At 52.8% G+C, this 17,148-nt stretch overlaps 6 protein-coding genes and 1 non-coding gene across 7 annotated transcripts; 4 read left to right on the forward strand and 3 right to left on the reverse strand.

The window, feature by feature from the left end:
* The first annotated feature begins 605 nt into the window (after nucleotides 1–605).
* PHYSODRAFT_t1260 lies at nucleotides 606–709 on the forward strand. Its single transcript has one exon. It is a non-coding gene; the product is annotated as a tRNA-Tyr (tRNA).
* A 1,893-nt stretch (nucleotides 710–2,602) lies between these two features.
* On the forward strand, nucleotides 2,603–4,188 carry PHYSODRAFT_255876 (hypothetical protein; the record flags this gene model as incomplete). Its single annotated transcript, XM_009533997.1, has 3 exons — nucleotides 2,603–3,420; nucleotides 3,500–3,985; nucleotides 4,083–4,188. 3 exons carry the CDS (start codon nucleotides 2,603–2,605, stop codon nucleotides 4,186–4,188), a joined length of 1,410 nt encoding a protein of 469 aa, XP_009532292.1.
* Nucleotides 4,189–8,684: 4,496 nt separating this feature from the next.
* Nucleotides 8,685–9,016, reverse strand: PHYSODRAFT_336441 (hypothetical protein; the record flags this gene model as incomplete). Its single annotated transcript, XM_009533998.1, has 2 exons — nucleotides 8,685–8,822; nucleotides 8,909–9,016. The coding sequence occupies 2 exons, from the start codon at nucleotides 9,014–9,016 to the stop codon at nucleotides 8,685–8,687; spliced, it is 246 nt and encodes an 81-aa protein (XP_009532293.1).
* Nucleotides 9,017–10,453: 1,437 nt separating this feature from the next.
* On the forward strand, nucleotides 10,454–10,678 carry PHYSODRAFT_518188 (hypothetical protein; the record flags this gene model as incomplete). The annotated part of the gene is made up of 1 exon (XM_009533999.1): nucleotides 10,454–10,678. The coding sequence occupies one exon, from the start codon at nucleotides 10,454–10,456 to the stop codon at nucleotides 10,676–10,678; it is 225 nt and encodes a 74-aa protein (XP_009532294.1).
* Nucleotides 10,679–11,666: 988 nt separating this feature from the next.
* PHYSODRAFT_517041 (hypothetical protein) lies at nucleotides 11,667–12,176 on the reverse strand (the record flags this gene model as incomplete). The annotated part of the gene is made up of 2 exons (XM_009534000.1): nucleotides 11,667–11,822; nucleotides 11,988–12,176. 2 exons carry the CDS (start codon nucleotides 12,174–12,176, stop codon nucleotides 11,667–11,669), a joined length of 345 nt encoding a protein of 114 aa, XP_009532295.1.
* A 1,537-nt stretch (nucleotides 12,177–13,713) lies between these two features.
* On the forward strand, nucleotides 13,714–14,877 carry PHYSODRAFT_355168 (hypothetical protein). Its single transcript, XM_009534001.1, has one exon. The coding sequence runs from the start codon at nucleotides 13,750–13,752 to the stop codon at nucleotides 14,776–14,778; it is 1,029 nt and encodes a 342-aa protein (XP_009532296.1). The 5' UTR covers nucleotides 13,714–13,749; the 3' UTR covers nucleotides 14,779–14,877.
* A 49-nt stretch (nucleotides 14,878–14,926) lies between these two features.
* PHYSODRAFT_516025 (hypothetical protein) lies at nucleotides 14,927–17,100 on the reverse strand (the record flags this gene model as incomplete). Its single annotated transcript, XM_009534002.1, has 5 exons — nucleotides 14,927–15,459; nucleotides 15,524–16,199; nucleotides 16,268–16,835; nucleotides 16,908–16,957; nucleotides 17,035–17,100. The coding sequence occupies 5 exons, from the start codon at nucleotides 17,098–17,100 to the stop codon at nucleotides 14,927–14,929; spliced, it is 1,893 nt and encodes a 630-aa protein (XP_009532297.1).
* Between the last annotated feature and the right edge of the window lie 48 nt (nucleotides 17,101–17,148).

The raw sequence follows: 17,148 nt of genomic DNA on the forward strand, positions 1-17,148 counted from the left end.
GTCTCTCTCGGCGGCCTGGCGCCTCGCCACCGCGTCCACGCCATGATCGGCTGTGTTTTGGGCCTACGGCGGCTGACCAGACGTCTGCACCCTGCCGACCTGCTCGACGTCGGCAGTGCGCCTCCGATGGACAAGCGGGGCGGAGAATGCGTATCGCTTCATACGACACCCATATCGCGACGACTGACGACGTTGGTTGCCACAGGCGAATGCCGTTGCACGTCGCGTAAGCGAATAGGACGTGGAAGTTCGACCCGAGTCACCCAGTCAGGGACTCGGCCGGCGCGTCGACGCTGATTTTGCGATTCCGCTTTGTGGTCGCTGTGCTGTCGGCAGCAACCTGTGAGGCTACCAGAGCATGTGGGATGGGTCTGGGCGCATCGTGGAAGCATGGGATGCAGCTGAAGAGGATGCGGAAAGTCGGTGCGGAAACGGTGTCCGCGCGAGATGTGTGGTCGGTTTGTAGGGCGTTGTATGGGCCGAGTAGGATGCGGATAGGCGTGTCGTGAGTGGCGTGTGCGTGTGCTGTGCGTAGAGTGCGTGGTTGTGTGTGGCGGGTTGTGTGCAGCGTTTTGTTTGATTTTGGGTGGGTTGTCAAATTAGGACCGAGTGTAGCTCAGTTGGTAGAGCGATTGACTGTAGTGTTCTATACTGTGTCTCAGTATACTCGGAAATCAATTGGTCGCTGGTTCGATTCCGGCCACTCGGATTTTATCCATGTCTCCCGCGCACTCCTTTTTTCGTTCTGCGCTCCGTACGCCCCGATCCGCCTGCCCACGCTTCTCTGTAGGAACCCGATTCCTACCGTCATCTCAACCGCTACATGCTCTTCTTGAACCGATACCCCAGCCTCATGTTTTCAACGTGAACCGTCTGCAGATATGCCGGACGGGATGGCTGTCTTATCGCGAATGGCACCACATTCATGAAGATTGTCAAACATTTTTTGGGGCAAATGCAAGGATCGGGTAAAGGTCTGGCCGTAAAGCAGGAGGGTACATGGTCCGTGTAACTCCCGCCGTAGCAAGCTGGCGCAATGCCATGCCGTTCAAGTTAGCAACCAAAGGTGCTGCGGAGTTCCTGAGTGCGTGCATCCGACCTCAGAATATTGATCAGGCCGGGGCGTCAGTGGAGATATCTCTTCGCAAGGTGGTCGCTTAGCTGCAGGATGCTTAGGTGCCGCGTTCCAGGCGAACGATGTTAGGGGGAGCATGTAAGCGAACCACATCATACGAAACCTTAATCGATCTATGTGAGAATCAGCAATATTAGACTAGCCACCAGTGTATATCATCAAGATGGTCAAGCCAACAGATTCACCAGTTGAAGCGCGGTTGAAAATCCTCAATTGTTCGGCTGAAATGGCACTTCAGGCTGTCAACGCATAGGTTGCGTATTACAAGCAGTTGAAGCAGGACGTTAAAGTATTGATGGAGAGATTGGGGGGCCGAGTGCAAAGCTTCCTGTCACGAAAGGCGTTTGTAGACGCGGCCCTAGCTGATATACCACCGCCATTTGCTGAGGACATCCCCGACCCCATTGAGCGACACATCAGCGTTGAAGGCCATGAGCACCAAGAATAAGCTGAGTCACCACTAATCGAATTAAGACTTTAATTTTTTTTGAAAGCAAAACTACAATGACATACGTTGTTCCGTAAAACATAAAGTTTCTTCGCCTTCATCGAGCAGCCTCAACGGATCCCTCGACATAATTGGAGCCTGTCGATTTGCCTTTGTAGGATCGAAATGCCCTTGTAGTTTTCATCCACAGTGCTCAAAGCCTTTAGCTATGCTAAACATTTCTAAGCGCTGAAACAAAGGGAGAAGATCACACCCACTCTTGAACGTAGTGCCGCTGGAACCCTTTCTTGACGTACCCAAACAAATATTCTATCGGGTTGAAAAATTGCAGTAGGGAGAAAAACTGGCACAATACCAATACTTCGTATATGTACGAAATCGGGGTGCCTGTGGACGCGCTAGACTATAGCCGTTTTCACACTTGGGCATTCTCGAGGTTTTGTTTACCGATACTCTGTTTAATTTCAAATAAGTACTGTAAATACCAAAGACGTTCTGTTTCTCTATAAAGACCTTTCCCCGGGAACTGACGGCCCCGGATAAATCACTCGTTCTGGTGGACCGTGTATCTACTAGACGATTCGTCCTCCAAGTGCTCTTGATTCTCTAAGAACCGCAACCCGGGAACGGACGGGCTATCGAGGGAGAAAGCTCAAGGCGCTATATCACACTCGTCAAGACGCAGGTGCGGAAGAAGGACTTACAGACCCACAATGTACAAGAGCAACTGAAGGAGAAGGATCGAGATGGAGGACTAGCAGCAGGCCCTCCGAATAATACATTGAAGTGGAAATACTACAGCAATATTTGTATGGAATTATTTTTTTTGCAACCTCGAAAAATATTAATAACAGACGTCGAGTACTGTCAAACATTATTTTGTACCCCCTGCTGTACTATAAATCTCGGTCCCTGCCAGTCGTTAGCCTTCGAACTCTGACAGCCAACCACAAACTTTGTTGGCCAGCCGCAGCTTTTTGTCTTAGCACTTTGTAGGCCTCCGCATTCCTTAACTTACCATGGCCCCCACACCCGCGTTCACCAACAAGCAAGTCTGCGACTTCTTCTTCAAGCCCGTCCTCGACCACCAGGACGAGCCGACCAGCTTCTTTCGCTGTCGGTGCTCGAAGGTTCGCAAGCAAGACATCAAGACTGGTTACACGAACCTGATGAGCCACGTGCGCTCTCAACACCCCAACTTCACCGCAGAGATCGCCAACAGTGGCATGGCCGGTGGGACGCTGATTGGCTTCGTCGACACGAAAAACCAGACGGTCTACAGCTGGGTCGACTGGGCCGTCTCCTGTAACCTCCCCTTCTCGTTCCCGGAAGACGAGACGGTGGCAAAGTACGCGTCTGTTTCTCCGATCTCCACCGAGTCCCTCGTGAAGTACATGGGCCTTTTGACCAAAGCAGCTGAAGAAATTATCGCTGCTATTCTACTTGAGAAGTTTGGAATCGTCTTCGACGGGAGCACGTACGTGGTCGTGTTCGCGGTATTCGCCCACGATGGCAAGATTGAGAAGATTCTGCTTGCAATGCCCCCCCTGGTTGACGACGAAGTCATGGATCACTCAGCTCCTGCTCACGTCGACTTCCTCCAGACCATTCTGGGCTTCTTCAAGTGCACCTTGGCCAGCGTGCTCTATCTCGTTGGCGATAACTGCCCTACCAACGGTGCCGTTGCTACGCTAATGAGGGTGCCGTTTGTGGGGCGCGCCAGTCATCGACTTAGCTTGGCGGTAGTGGAGTACATGGAGGCTTACGAACCCCTACTCAACAAGGTGCAAGATTTGATGCGTAAATTACGCGGTCTGAATGCTTCGGCGAGTCTTCGGTAAGTTCACTTAACCATATTGCGATATTTATCTCGAAATTATTTTACTAAGTTTTAATTTAACATGCTCAGGAAAAAGACCGGTGCTGCGCCAGTCGACGCGGTGGTCGTCGACGTTCAACATGGTCAAGCGCTACTTCGACCTACAAGATGCAATCAACACGCTCGACGACTCAACAGCCGCTTTAATGCCGACTCGGCGCGAGGAAAACCAACCCAAGAGCCTCCTCGACGAGTTGAAGGCATTTGAGTCATCGTCCAAAAAACTACAGAGCTCAGAAGGGCTGTCGCTGCTGGACGCTCGCGACATCTTCGATGCTCTCATCGCTGAGCACCCTGGTGTTGAAAGCCACCTGGGAACCGACGATGCTGTCGTTCATCAACTTGAGTTCGAGGACGCCTGCGTGGGTGTGCTTCTCAACAAGACGGACTTGCTAACAGCGCAGCAACGAGCTCTACTGGCACCTTTTTCCGTCCCCGCAACCTCGTCCCCCGTGGTGGAGAACAAAAAACTTGGTTTCACGGATCGAGCGTTAAAAAGACGCAGAATGCTGCGTGAGCAGCCGTGTGAGTACCCTGAAATCGCAGTGATACCCCCCCCCCACTTCTAACATCCGCGAGCGCTTTTTCAGTCAGGCAAAGCATGTCCTGGGAAGCCACAGGCAAGGATTGCTTCCTGTTCATCTGGAGACCATTCTCTTCCTCAAGGTGAACCGGCAGCTGTGGGGTGTGAAGACGGTAGCAGACGTAGTGAACGCTACAAAGTGAGATGCAGGACTTAGTGGTACGATATTGCGCGATCAGCAGGAATAATGTATGTATCCGTACCAAGCACTTCCCTACAATAAGTTACTTTGCTGATTGACTTAAATGTCATTGCAGTCGAATTTTCGGAAGGCCTGACTAGCAGCTTAGCCTGCAGATTGAGGAGAAGGGCCGCATTTTCAGCGTACTCCAAAGTCAAATTCTGTATCGCAGAGCCCTATTATGGACCTCATTAACCCCCCCAAGGACCACGCCGACTTATATAACCTTTCGTTTGCCTAACATGTTGCAATATACACCATGTTAAGGCCATGATAACACTTCTTTTTAGTATGGTCTGTAATAAGTACGGTTATACGTCACATACCTGCATACTTTATGCCATCAAATATATTATCCTCAAAGCCTCTTATCTAGACTTTTATCATCCTTCCCACTAATGTACATCCCTTAACATGTTATACCTACAACATATTAAGGTCTGTTCACTTTCACACGTTGCCCTATACAACCTTGGTCCTTCTGGGGTTAACACTCTCGACGTGGGGACAAAGCACCTTAACGGATCCGTGGACATGTTCTTCTTCGTGAGGAAGCGCGTGAAGGGCATTGGGCGGGACGAGCGGTGCGAATTATTTGCTCTGAAAAAAACTGCTCATAGTGCAAGCGGACCGCAACGGGGGCATGAAACCGACGCTCAGCAGTGTAGGGGAAGTACCCCTCCTTTCGGATGTGGTGGGAGAGCTCTTCATCGGACGCGAAGAGTCCTTGCACGATATCTCGCACGCCACACGGATACTCAAGGCTGGTGTCTGCATGTTTGCCACTCGCCAGATATAATCAGGGGGGTAAGTCGAGTTGAGGATACTTTTTATTTTTATATTGTCTGGCCGATGGCGGCTAGCAACGTGTCGCGCATTGCGTCGGGCAACCGTTGAAGCGGAGGCGCAATCTCGGCAAATTACACTGTAAATCGCCTTTACTACTCGGATCACCGCGCGGTTCGGCTCCGTCGTATTTCTAAGCGCGATCCCTTTTTCGGGTGGGTATCCCAGTGGCCGCGTCCCGGTGCTTCCGTGCAAGCCGCAGTGTTCGCGCACTGACGGACACGATGCGGCTAGCACCGAGTCATGGTTGAAGGAGCGTGTGGGTAAAGGCTTGCACCGACGCTGAGAAGAGCTAGAAAAGGCGGAACGTCACGAGATCATTCGCAACAATCCTGACGAGGACCGCACAGTTCTCCTAGCGTTGTGCTACACGGCAGAGAGGATCTGACGAGCTACACTAACCGCGGATGGGGTGTTCAAACGCCTACGAAAATGAGTGATGAGCCTGGGCAAGCGGGCAATACCAATATAGAGATTGGTCGCGTGCTAATTGTACCTGAAGGAGATTGCAACAAGATTACAGAGGAGTAATTGTCCAAGCATGTTACCTTGTGTAAAGATATGATCAGCGCAGCATTTATTGCAGAGATTACAGCTATGGCAGAAGCTACCCGGGAAGGTGATTTGGAGAGGGTGCGGGCTAACATGGGAGAAGGTTACAACAGTGAACAGGTATGGGGTCGATCAGGTTGGCGATGGTGCTTTATCGGACCCGTTTCTAGAAAATGGCGCCATTGCTAGAAACTTCACGGGAGCTCTGTGCGAATTAAGCAGAATAGTAGCAACATCATTCTTTAAAGCGAACCTTTTGCGACTGAGAAGCTTGTCTACATCGCGACCCTGAAGCTGATATTACCGCTTGGCTCATTAGCCAAACATAGTATTTGTTGATATGCTGAATCGAAAGGCAGTAAACGTGGTGGCAATCGTGACCAAGAAAATTGTAACCGGCACGGGACTTCCAGTGTACATCGGTAAACGGACATGGTTCGCTTGCAACGGTCGTATCACCCCACCCCACCCCAGTCCTACCGCCCCGGAAAATGCCTAGGTAGTCCTCTGTAAAGACGGCGTCATCTCTAAATATCATTTAATACCTTCCATCTAGATCGGGGCTATCCGGTCGGCCCAGTAAAGCAATGGCTGTATACAAAAGCCGACGCGGATACGTGAGCAAGGGAACAGAGCGCTATTGAAGCATAGAGTTCAAGTAGAGGGAACACGGTATTCGGATAAGTGTGTTGTCACGTCACTGCTTCCACCATGTTGATACTGGTCTTCACCTAGCTGAAGCTGCACATCAATACTGGCACGGACTAAAGCAACAAACCGAAACATTAGTACTCATTATATGTGAGGTTTCTTTTCCGCACAAAATCTTACCTAAATACTGACGATGGACTAGCCAGCAGTGCCACGCAATCAAGTCAGATTGATCGTCTTTGTGCTCTTGGCTCCGTATCGCTGGATGTCTTGTCCACGTCGGTCACCTGCGACATCTGGTCGCTCTTAAAATCGTCCGCTTTTAACTTACCTCGAGCACCTTCAACACGTTCGTGCTGCCCTCATGGTAGGGGACGAAGAACTTACCTTCGGTGGTGCGAGATTGATCACCTCCACTAAATGCTCCTTCAACAGCACAACCACCAGTAGCAGCAAGAGCCCTTCAACTACGAACACAACCCAGTAACGGAAGTCCACCGAATCCTACAGTAGTGAATCGCAATAACTGTTGAAGTGAGACGTCTAAAACTTTTTAATATTTTTTGACTTCGGCCCTTAAGCGTATTTCTACAGCGGACGATCAAACCGCGTATGAGACGGTTTCAAACAAAACAAAATGATGCTCAGGCGCCATTTCGAGTTTTCGAAATAATCGTGTTTTAAGTGGACCAATCCATTTTCGCACATAACCGGACATCAAAAGCTAGAAATGAATATCACTCGTAAATAGCATTAATACACTCTTATTCGATTACTTTAAGATTGGGCTATCCGACTATATACAATAGGCGGAGTTGAGCCATCGAAATTGAGCAGAAACACTAAGCACACATGTGCAGAACTGGCAAGCAGAAAAATTACGCAAAAGTAAGCAGAAATCGCGAAGGGGAGAGTGTCGAACTTTCTCTAATATTATCGTACTTAGTAGACAGTTTGCCCCCCCCCTCCGACGAAGGGCAGCACAGCGAGGGAGCACTTGTCATCTCGGGCGTGCGCATTGTGACATCTGAGTGGCAGACGCAGTGCCCATTTGCACCATCGTGAGCGCGTTCGATGGTGTCCGTACGGTTGCCGCCGACGGCGATGTTGGCGCGAGACGTGCAGCGGTACTGTGGCAGCGCAAGCACGCCAAAGTGTCGTCGCCCATTATCTACTTCCGCGTGTCGATGACGGCCGGTTGAGGCGCTGTTTCGCCTCAAAATGGTTGCCCAGGTGGCCCTCTGGCGAAAGGCACCGAATACGTTGCTTATTTGCGCAGGGTCGAAATTGAACTTCGAAAGTAGCTGCGTCAGTGAATTCAGGCAAAGAATCACAATCGTTTTGTCAAATCTCAGTGAAAATTACTGATTTGTGGAAATTCCTCCAAAGTTGACGTATTAGCCACCTCCGGAGGTGGCTTGTTTTGAAACTAAGCATAAAATTGTCGTAAAAGGAAGCATGAACAGGCAAGATTTCTGAGCAGCTTTTTTGCATGGTTCGACTCTGCCTAATACATCAACTTAGCTACAGTAGTATAAGACGCGTGCTTACAAATTTCAAGTTATTTGTGGAGCTGTAGTAGTACTACCAATACTACCGATAATACGTGCAGGCAGCGCACAATTAATGCTACATAAAATAGTATTACTGACGGTACTTACTCGGTCTACTACACTACATATACAGTGAGCCAATTTCCCATATACATGAGCTACACTTGAAGCCCCCCCCCAAGTGGTTAATACCTAGGATGCTTGCAACTATGTTCTCGCACATGACGATTAAGGGCGGAGCGAAGCCCGACTTCTGCATGTGGCCCAATAGGATGAAATTGCAGGTGGTCTTGAGGTCCTTGCGGCCCGGCATCATGCACGCGAACAGTGCGTAGTGGCGCGGTCGACGGCGTCTCCTCCAAGGTCGACCAGCTCACCGATAGCACGCATAGGGCTCTCAACTCGGTGCATTTTGGTAGCGTCAATACACCCAACACCGACGATAACTTAAGACTAAGATTAATGTCAGCTTAACAGATCCTGCGGCTGCGAAGCAGGCGCAGGTGAAGCGCTGTAGAGAGTAACTGGGCTTTACAACAATAAGGTTACAGTAGCCCCAGAAAACGTTCGACCAGGTCCTTACATACATGCTTCTACTAAATTTCAGAGCTTTGTCTGATAGTCTAGAGTTACTACTGTAGTATTATTGTTGGAAGAAACGTTAGAACTTGCAGTCTGTGTCTTGATACGCAAAATGGAGAGTGAGGTTAGAAAGCTACCGCCTCTACCTGCTTATCTACTTGTACCTCCGTCTGAACTGGCCGGCGCTCTCTCCTGATCGTAGAATCTGCAGATTCTACAGATCCTCATTTCAACACTCCTCCTCGCTGACGATTTCAGTGATTTTCTTAAAACTTCAGTATAACCCGATTCGAGCTCGAAGCTCGAGCATCTTTGGTGCAGACACCGCCTTTGCCAGCACGTCCGCTAGCATTTCCTTGGTCTCCAAGTATTCATCCTGCAACCCACCACGTTGCACGTAATCCCCGACGAACTTGATTCGCACGTCAATATACCTTGCCTTGCCTTGCCTGACGACTGGTCTCCTTCGAGTTGCTTTAGCGCAGCTTGGTTGTCCACGCATAGCTTCATCGGCACCTCGAGCAACACCTTCAGCTCGCTCAGAAGCTCCCGCACTCCAAGCAATTCCTGTGCCACCACAGACACGGCGGTGTACTCAGCTTCCATCGTGGAAAGCGAGACACCACCTTGCTTTTTGCAGATCCAGCTGACGGCATGGCCGGTCAACTTCCTGCAGTCTTATCAGCCGCATAGTCTGCATCACTGTACCCAACCACGCGCATCGGCTGGTCTAAACCACCGTGTCCTTTCATACACAGCTTCAGCGACCTCATTCCAGCTAAATAGCGCAGCACGCGCTTAGCTCACTTCCAATTCGAAACTGTTGGTGCATGCGTCCTACGCGTCGACTTGTGAACGGCGTACGCAATATCTGGTCTGGTGCAGCAGCTGATCCAGAGCAAACTTCCAACTAGAGATAAGTACCAGTATCACCTTTCGTCATATCGATGACAGCTGCAAACGCCACGCCGAGTTCCTGCTCGTTGCCGCGGCTACATGTCTAGCCTTCAGCCGCTCAATCAACCCTTCGACGACCAGCTTCGTCTTGAAGACCTACTTCGAGCGCAAGATGCGCGCGTTCTTTGGCCGTCGCACCACTTCCTAGACACCGTTGTGCTCCAGAGCCATGAGCTCTTCCATTATGACTTTTATCCAGGCGGCCTTGAGTCGGCCGCGTATGACCTCTCTGTAGTTTCTGGGGCCGCGTTTCATCACGTTCTTCACGACGTTTCCTCCAGTCGTAGTCTGCTGCTCGGCCTCGGCCGATTCAACTCACACAACTTGCACAACTGAACGAGTCACATGTCTTTCCCTCGTCTAAGATCTCTTTTTCTTGGCTGTTTTTATCAGCAGCTCCGCCGCTCTGCTCACTAGACTCCTCCTCCGCCTCAGCTTCGCCCCCGTCTTGATACAGTCTCTGCGCCTGCAAGTTCTCAGTCTTGTTCAGGGTGTCGATTTTCTGCACGTGCTGAGACGTCACCACTTTCTTGTCCATGGGCAAGTACACCCTGTACCCCTTCACCTCCTCGCCGATTCCGATGATCCTGCTGGGCTCTCTGCGAGAAGTTCTTGTTGCTCGGTGCTCTGTAGACCGTGCATGGCGACCCCAAGACCCCGAGCTTGCTGCATTGAGACGCCTCCTTCGTCAGGACCTTCAGCGGCGACGCACATTCTGGATTTACGTTGGTCGGCGCTGTGTTGAGTATGCAGGCCGCGTACTGCACCGCATCTTCCCAAAAACGGAGCGCCAGTTCACACGCAAAAACCACGCAACGCGCCATATTCATGACGGTGCGATGCATCCGTTGTGCTTTCATGTTGCTAACCGGGCTGTTGGCTTCGCTGCGCTGCCTCGCTACGCAGTGGTCTTGCAGAACAGATCTCCATTCTGATATTCTCCGCCCGAATCCGTCCTCAGCACTCGAATCTGACCATTGAACTCCTTCTGGAAAACACCAAGAAGTGTTCGAACTTCTTCGCAGCCTGATCCTCGTCGCCAACACCAGCCTCACATAGTTGCTCTTGTGATCACCAAAGTTGGACATGTACCGGTTCCCGAGCCGATCTCTAGGCGTCATCAGCCCCTTCAGGTCCGAGCATATCACCCCGCCAATGCGATCTATGGGTGAGTGCGCGCCACTTTCGTTCTGCAATTGTCTCCCTTTGCTCTGTTTGCCTTCTGCACAAGTGTGGCAGCTCACACGCTTGTGGTCCGTGAGTGCGACCTCAGAGCTCGGGTCCCGTGCAAGTCTCTCTACCGGGTCGTAGCTCAAAGGGACCAGCCAGTTGTGGAAGTCCGTACACGGGGCCACCTTGTCGTTGCTGTGCACCTCTTCCTCCAGCACCGCCATAATGACCTCGATCAGCGCCTCTGCAGTTTCACGACCTTTCCTTCCACTACCGGCATCTTCTTCCGGAGGTCGACGTAGAACACTACTCGCCTTATGACCTTGGCCGCTAAGACACGCCGTCCATCTCGGTGTGCCAGCGTATACCCCATCATGTACAGAGTACCGTAAGATAACTGTGTGTATGCTACATACTGAGCTTTAGAGTCTGCTCCTTTCCGCACGCCTTGACGCGCAACGTGAGCGCTCCCTTCATCCTGATGTTGAGCGGGTCTCCATTCGGCTGCGCGCACGAGTCCACGCCAAATCCTCGAGTCATGATTGTTCGTTCACCACGTGACGACTCGAACCACTGTCCAAGCTCCGGTCACTGCCAGCCTCAATGGAAGCGTCGCTTACTGCAAGTGCGAGGTTCGCTCTTCCTTGCCCACACACACAGCCCTCAGGTGTCCAACCTCCCCGCACTTGTGACACTGACGAGTTTCTTTCCCTCCTCGGTCCCTAATTTCCCCGACGAGCTCATGCCCGAGGTTCTTCTTCTTGACCTGGATCTCCCACGCTTGAGCAAAGTGGGCGAGCTCCCCCGTGTACGCCAAGTAATCCGTGTGTGTGATGTCAACCTTGGCCATGAGCAATTTTCTCAGGTCCGTCGAGGCATACTGCACAACCGTCCGCCTCTGAGACCACCACCAAGTACGTGTAGTGTTCTGGACAAGTCTGTTCTGGGTCATTCGGTGCCGTGAACAGATGCATCGCCTGCGGAGGCGTTATGTTGGTCATGAACGTTTCCAGCATCGTCTTCATGACGTACTACAGCGTCGGCATCTGGTACCACCACGTCTCCACCTAGTATCTCTCAGCAGTCCCCGTCAAGTAATTCCCCAACAGTCGACCTTCACGAACTCCGTCTACGTGAACCCGCAGGCTGCCTGCAAAAGCAGTATCTGCCTCTCAAAGCGCTTGTCCCAGTTGAGGAATCCAGATCCGAGCCCCATGTAGAGCTCCTTGCCATTGAAGGGCCTGATGGTCAGTTTCTTCTGGCGCGTATTGGGGTCGCCGATTCCCTCTTGACCATGTCCATGTCCACATCCGCCTTGGGCTTGACGTGGTGGGTAAAATGGGGGTACTCCGTGCGCCGCTCATGCTTGAGTCGTCCGTGCTTGCGCTGCCTGCTCTGCTTGCTGAGCTGCGTAGAGGTCCTTCAGGCGGGAAAGAGGTACCTCGTGAACTTGATGCTGCGCTGCGAAGTACTGGTGGACTGGCTCCACTCTTCGCGGTGGCGTCATCATCGGTGGTGGTCTTGGCGACCCAGCCAGCGGGTCGATGTGCATGCGCGCGTCCATCCCCATTAGTGAGGCAAACTGTTGGAAAAGGTAGGGCGCCGCAGGGATTGAACTCACAACATACCTGTAGAACATAGCTCGTTAGACCGTTACACCATACAGGCGCCCCGGTCGTCGTCTCTTTGGTCTGGGACTTGACACTGTCTGATTGCATATTCCAACACAAACGGGCTTGCGGGGGGGAGTCATGAACGTGTCAACCCTCAACTCATTCTTCTTGTCCGCCAGCGTCTTTTCCGGTATAGATTTTGACTCCTCCAGCTTGCCCATCCGCGCGGCTATAGTGCAGCAGTGCCATCATCTCCGTTTCTGCCCTCCACCGTTACCCCCAGCACCAGCATTCGTGACGTCGGGAGCGTGGCTGCTGCCCCTTTCAAAAGCTGCGGCAAGCTTCTCCGCTTCCCCGGCGTGGCTCATGCCAGTCTTGGCTTGAGCGACGTCGGGCGCCGGCACGGGCATCTCCTGTTCGAGCTCGGCGGCTTCCGAGGCTGCGGTCATTTGGGCTCAAAACCTGTTGGAAGGTAACGTAAGAGCTTGCCGTATGTGTCTTGATACGCAAAATGGTGAGTGAGATTAGAAAACTGCCGACTCTACCTGCCACCTACTTGCACCTCTGTCAGAACGGGTCGGCGCTCTCGCCTGATCGTAGAATCGGCAGATCCTATAGATTCCCGAAAATGGAGATTATTTTTTCGAAAGTGCCTGTTATAAATGCGGGTTCCTGATTGGCTCATGACACTCTTTTTCGTCTTGATCTTCAGTGAACATAAGAGAAGTAACGTACTTTTAAAGAGCTATCTGCTGAACCTAGGCCCATGACTTGGTCTGTTGCAGATTTAACACAACACATCGTCAAAACCATCTAATCTGTCTTGTTGACGTACTTTATTGGCTTGTCACCGTAGTTGCGCGAAACGTGGGCGATACATGGACTGGATTCCATAGAAAGACCGACACATGGGCGCGAGCGGGTATAGGTTTACTTAGATTTAGCTTTGGGTTTAGCTTTACAGGTGCGGACACTCTTAGACATTAGAATTAGCTCCTAGCGGTGGAGATGCTCTAAAACAATTAACATGGGCCGCTGCGATACGTAATGCTCCACTACCGTAGTTTTTTTACTTTATTTTCCATGATTTGGACAAAAGATCGCGTCGTATCTTGCCTTTTGATAACCATCACTTGCCAACTTGTCGCCGACTACACCAACCCAAGCATGAAGCCGCCTACCTCGCTGCTGCTGCTGCTGCTACTCTTAGGCCTCAGCTCCATCGCCTGCAGCAGCCAAGAGGAAACCTCGTCGACGACCGAAGCCGCCGCCACCTCGGAAGTTGCCACCGTCGACACCACCTCCTCTGAAGTCACCACCTCTGACGTCCCCGTTTCTGAGCCCAAGGAGTCCTCGTGGGGGCGAATCTACCTGCGTAACGGGCTGACCCCGATCCAGTACTTCCGCGACGCATTCGGCGGTCCGATGGCACGCCATGAAGTCTCCTTCTACTTCCCCAAGCGTGACGAGGACCGGTTCGGCTGCGAGCAGCTCCCCGAGCCAGAGCAGCTCGAAGTTGAGGCTGCCAATCGCTCGGCGGTGCTCGTGGTGGACCGTGGCGAGTGCACATTTGAGCGCAAGGCGCGACTGGCCGACCAGATGGGTGCCGCAGCACTCTTGGTGGTGAGCCCGACAGACGACGTGAGCGCGCCCGTGGCAGCGCTCAAGGACGAGGACGGAGAGATCTCCATCGCCTCTGCCATGATCCGACGGACTGCCGGCGACATGTTGCGCATCGCGGCCAAGCAGATGCCCATCCACGGACGCCTCATCTCGATGACCTGCGAGCGCAAGCCTTACACGTGCAAACCGCGATTCGAGGATGAGGAAGACTACATTGAAACTTCCCCGGCTCGGAGTGGGTTGGTGTTGTCCATGGGGGTGGAACAGGACGAAGATAACGATGGCGCTCGTCTGGGCAGCTTCCTGGCTGCAACCTATGGCAGTGTGCTCCCAACGAGAATGTCCCTCCCTCTAGCTGCGCCACTTGATGGTAACCAAGCGTGTATCGATGCGACGGAGGATACCTCGACCCATTCAGAGTTTTCAGGGAAGGTTGTGCTCCTACCGACGGGCGAGGCGGGGCAGTGCTCCGAGTTTGAAAAGGTTTCCAACGCTCAGCGTCGGGATGCGAGCGTGGTGTTGCTCCTGCAGCAGGACAACGCGACCGTGATGACGCACCCTGGCGTTGAGGTGAGCTGGCACGCGTACAACATCACGATCCCCGTGCTTGCAGTGACCAGCAACACGGGCGCCAATCTGGCAACTCTCAAGAGCGAACAAGGCGAAGCCGCGAGCCTGAGTTTTGCAGTAAGCAACGGTATTGCAGACGCCTGGGAGCTGGTGATGAAACACTCGCAACGCTCAGCCTGGCCGAAGAGACTGAAGAGATGCAGTAAGACACTGGCGAAGCTGCTCGCACAGATTCGTGGACTTGGTGCTGACGACGAGATGGAGGCGGCGCTTCAGAACGTGTTCATTAATGTCGTCGGCGGGAGCCTCCAAGAATGGGAGAAAATCGCACACCCCGACGAAGATACAGAAGACGCTCACAAAGTGCCGGAAGACAGCTCTTCAGAAAAGATCATTCAGAGTATGAAGAAATCGCAAGCTCGCGACGAGCTATAGGACAGCAACTGGTTCTTACGCTTGACCACACGCAGATACGGCTCCATTCACATTGTCTTAGCAGCGTTTTGATAACCAGAACAACGAACTGGATAATGGTCTGAATTGTTGTGGCACCCTTGCTTGACTTGATGAAGGGCTGTACTGCTTAAAGTCCAATCCAGTAGGACCGGCCGTTCGGATTGTGGATGGGCACGTGGCGCTTACCATCGCCCGAAGACACAGACCACTCGTACCAAACACGGTTGTTGGACTCAAGTCGCCAGAAGTTCACCACGACCTCTTCGCCCTTCTGGAAACGGAGGGGCTCGCGCAGCGGGAAGTAAATGGGGAACCAACTGAACATGCCATCCGAATGCGTGTCCGGCTCGATGCTCAGCGTGACGTCACCAAACAGCACAGAGTCGAAGTAGCCCGCCAGTCCATGGACGACAGCGCTCTCAGCAGCGGTAAAGCGAAGCTCTGCCTGTCTCCTGTTGTCGATCCTCGCGTTGAATTTCGGGTGCGTGAACTGAAAGCAGCGCTGCGTGGGAGCCAACGCGTAAAAGTTGTGCAGTCTCACAACGTACGGGGTCTCGAAACTCTTCAGCGAGTCGTGCACCTTCACTTCATTCCAAAGCTTCGAGGACATCACAGGCGCCACGAACGATGTGTACTCGCGTGGGATGCTAATGCCGTTTTCTACAAAATCACAGCAATTAGCGTCTTGCAACAGTGACATCATTGAAACGACATGTGTACGTACCATGCAAAAAGTCTTGGGCGCCATCTAAACATTCAGGGGACAGCTCGTTGTCACCAAACGATCCCAGCAGCTCGCTCACCATAATGTCGGCGCGCTCCTCCGTGCGCCAGTTGCGCATATCCGACGCGATGATCGTGACGTTGTCCCACTTCTCCGAAATCTTAAGGTTGCGCAGTGTAATAACTGCGTTCGGGTTCTTCTCCACAGCAAACATACGCGTCTTACGGTTCGCAATAGTAGCAGCGCGAAGAGCGCAGCGCACGAGGGGTCCTCGACCGGCGCCAACGACCATAACAACAGACTCCTTGTCCTCGGGAGTTTGCTCGAGCGCCTTTGTGATGGCCTTCTCGTACTGGTTGTACTTGAAGGCGTCCTGCTCAAATGTTTCGTACGTCTGTGACTCCAAATTGTCCATAAGGGGCTGCAGGGGGGCCTGAAGGTAGTCCAGATACGGTGCTTCGAACTGCGCCTTGCGGTCCTGGCTCGGACGCTTGCTGTAGAGGAAGTGCAGATACTGCACATACGGCAACATCTTGCCACGGTGACGTGGTCGCCCGCACAAGTAGAACTGGACATTGTGCTGGAAGAGCTGCGCCATCAGCTTCTGGTGTCGCTGCGAAAGCGCTGGGTAGCCCTTTCGGTTAGTCAGGAAGATGTCCGTCGGAATGATGGCCGCCTATGTGCAAACAAACCGTCAGCAACACGTCTACGAGATGGCAATATTGTAGCTAGACTGCAACCCACCTTCACGGGCTCGCCAAGCCAGCGTTGGATCTCCTCGGCACTAGGCAGATCTGCCGTGATCTCTATCGCCACGTGTAGCTTCGGGTGATACTCACAGCGAGCACGCAGCGAGTCCCAGAGTTCCCACGGGTCCGTGCGAGCCTCGTCCTCGTCCTCGTCTGTCTCCATCATGGCAGCGGCACGCAGTCCAGCCACCGCGACCAGCTCCATCGGGTCCTTGGCATTGGATCGCTGCTTGGGCGTCAGCGGGATGCGCACCCAGAACTGCAGATACTGCGCCTGCGTGAGCGACTGGTTCAGCACGCGCGCGTAGTTGGCCGAGGCGTGAGCGTGATGCGGAGTCGGCAGCATCACAGCCGGCACCGAGAGGTGCGAGGCCCAGGCTACCTCCTGCTTGAAGACCTTCTCAGCGCTCAGGCGCCCGTCCAGCGTGAGCGCATCCAGGTCCATCCACTTGGAGATGTTGCCCACCACCGACGCCGTCCAGCCGCGCGAGTCCATGACCAGATCCGAGCGGGCTTGGGGGCCGTCACGGGTGTCCGAGAGCTCACGGTCGTCACGCTTGAAGCTGGCAGTACCCCCGAGTCAGTGGTGTATTTATTTCAAATAGATGTATAATTGTATAATTGCATTCCATTACCGAGGGTGGAAGAGCGGCGCCACGACGCCGTTCATCTCGTCCCCATAGACCTGCAGCAAGTACAGACCATACATAGTCACAGTGAGAAGCGGAAGAGGTAGATGACAGAGCAGGCAGCGCATCACACCTTGTCGAGCGTCGCCGGCAGGTCATGGACGAAGGACGTCTCGAGCCCCACGAAGATGCGGCTCATTGTTGCTGTGGATTTTGGCTTGGCTGGTGATTGATTGATTGGCTCGTT

The sequence above is a fragment of the Phytophthora sojae genome (genome assembly GCF_000149755.1).
Source record: "Phytophthora sojae unplaced genomic scaffold PHYSOscaffold_7, whole genome shotgun sequence".
NCBI lineage: Eukaryota > Oomycota > Peronosporomycetes > Peronosporales > Peronosporaceae > Phytophthora > Phytophthora sojae.

Coding starts and splice junctions, on each gene's coding strand:
- PHYSODRAFT_355168 (XM_009534001.1), top strand. CDS start 13,750: ATGGGTGCCGCAGCACTCTTGGTGGTGAGCCCGACAGACGACGTGAGC.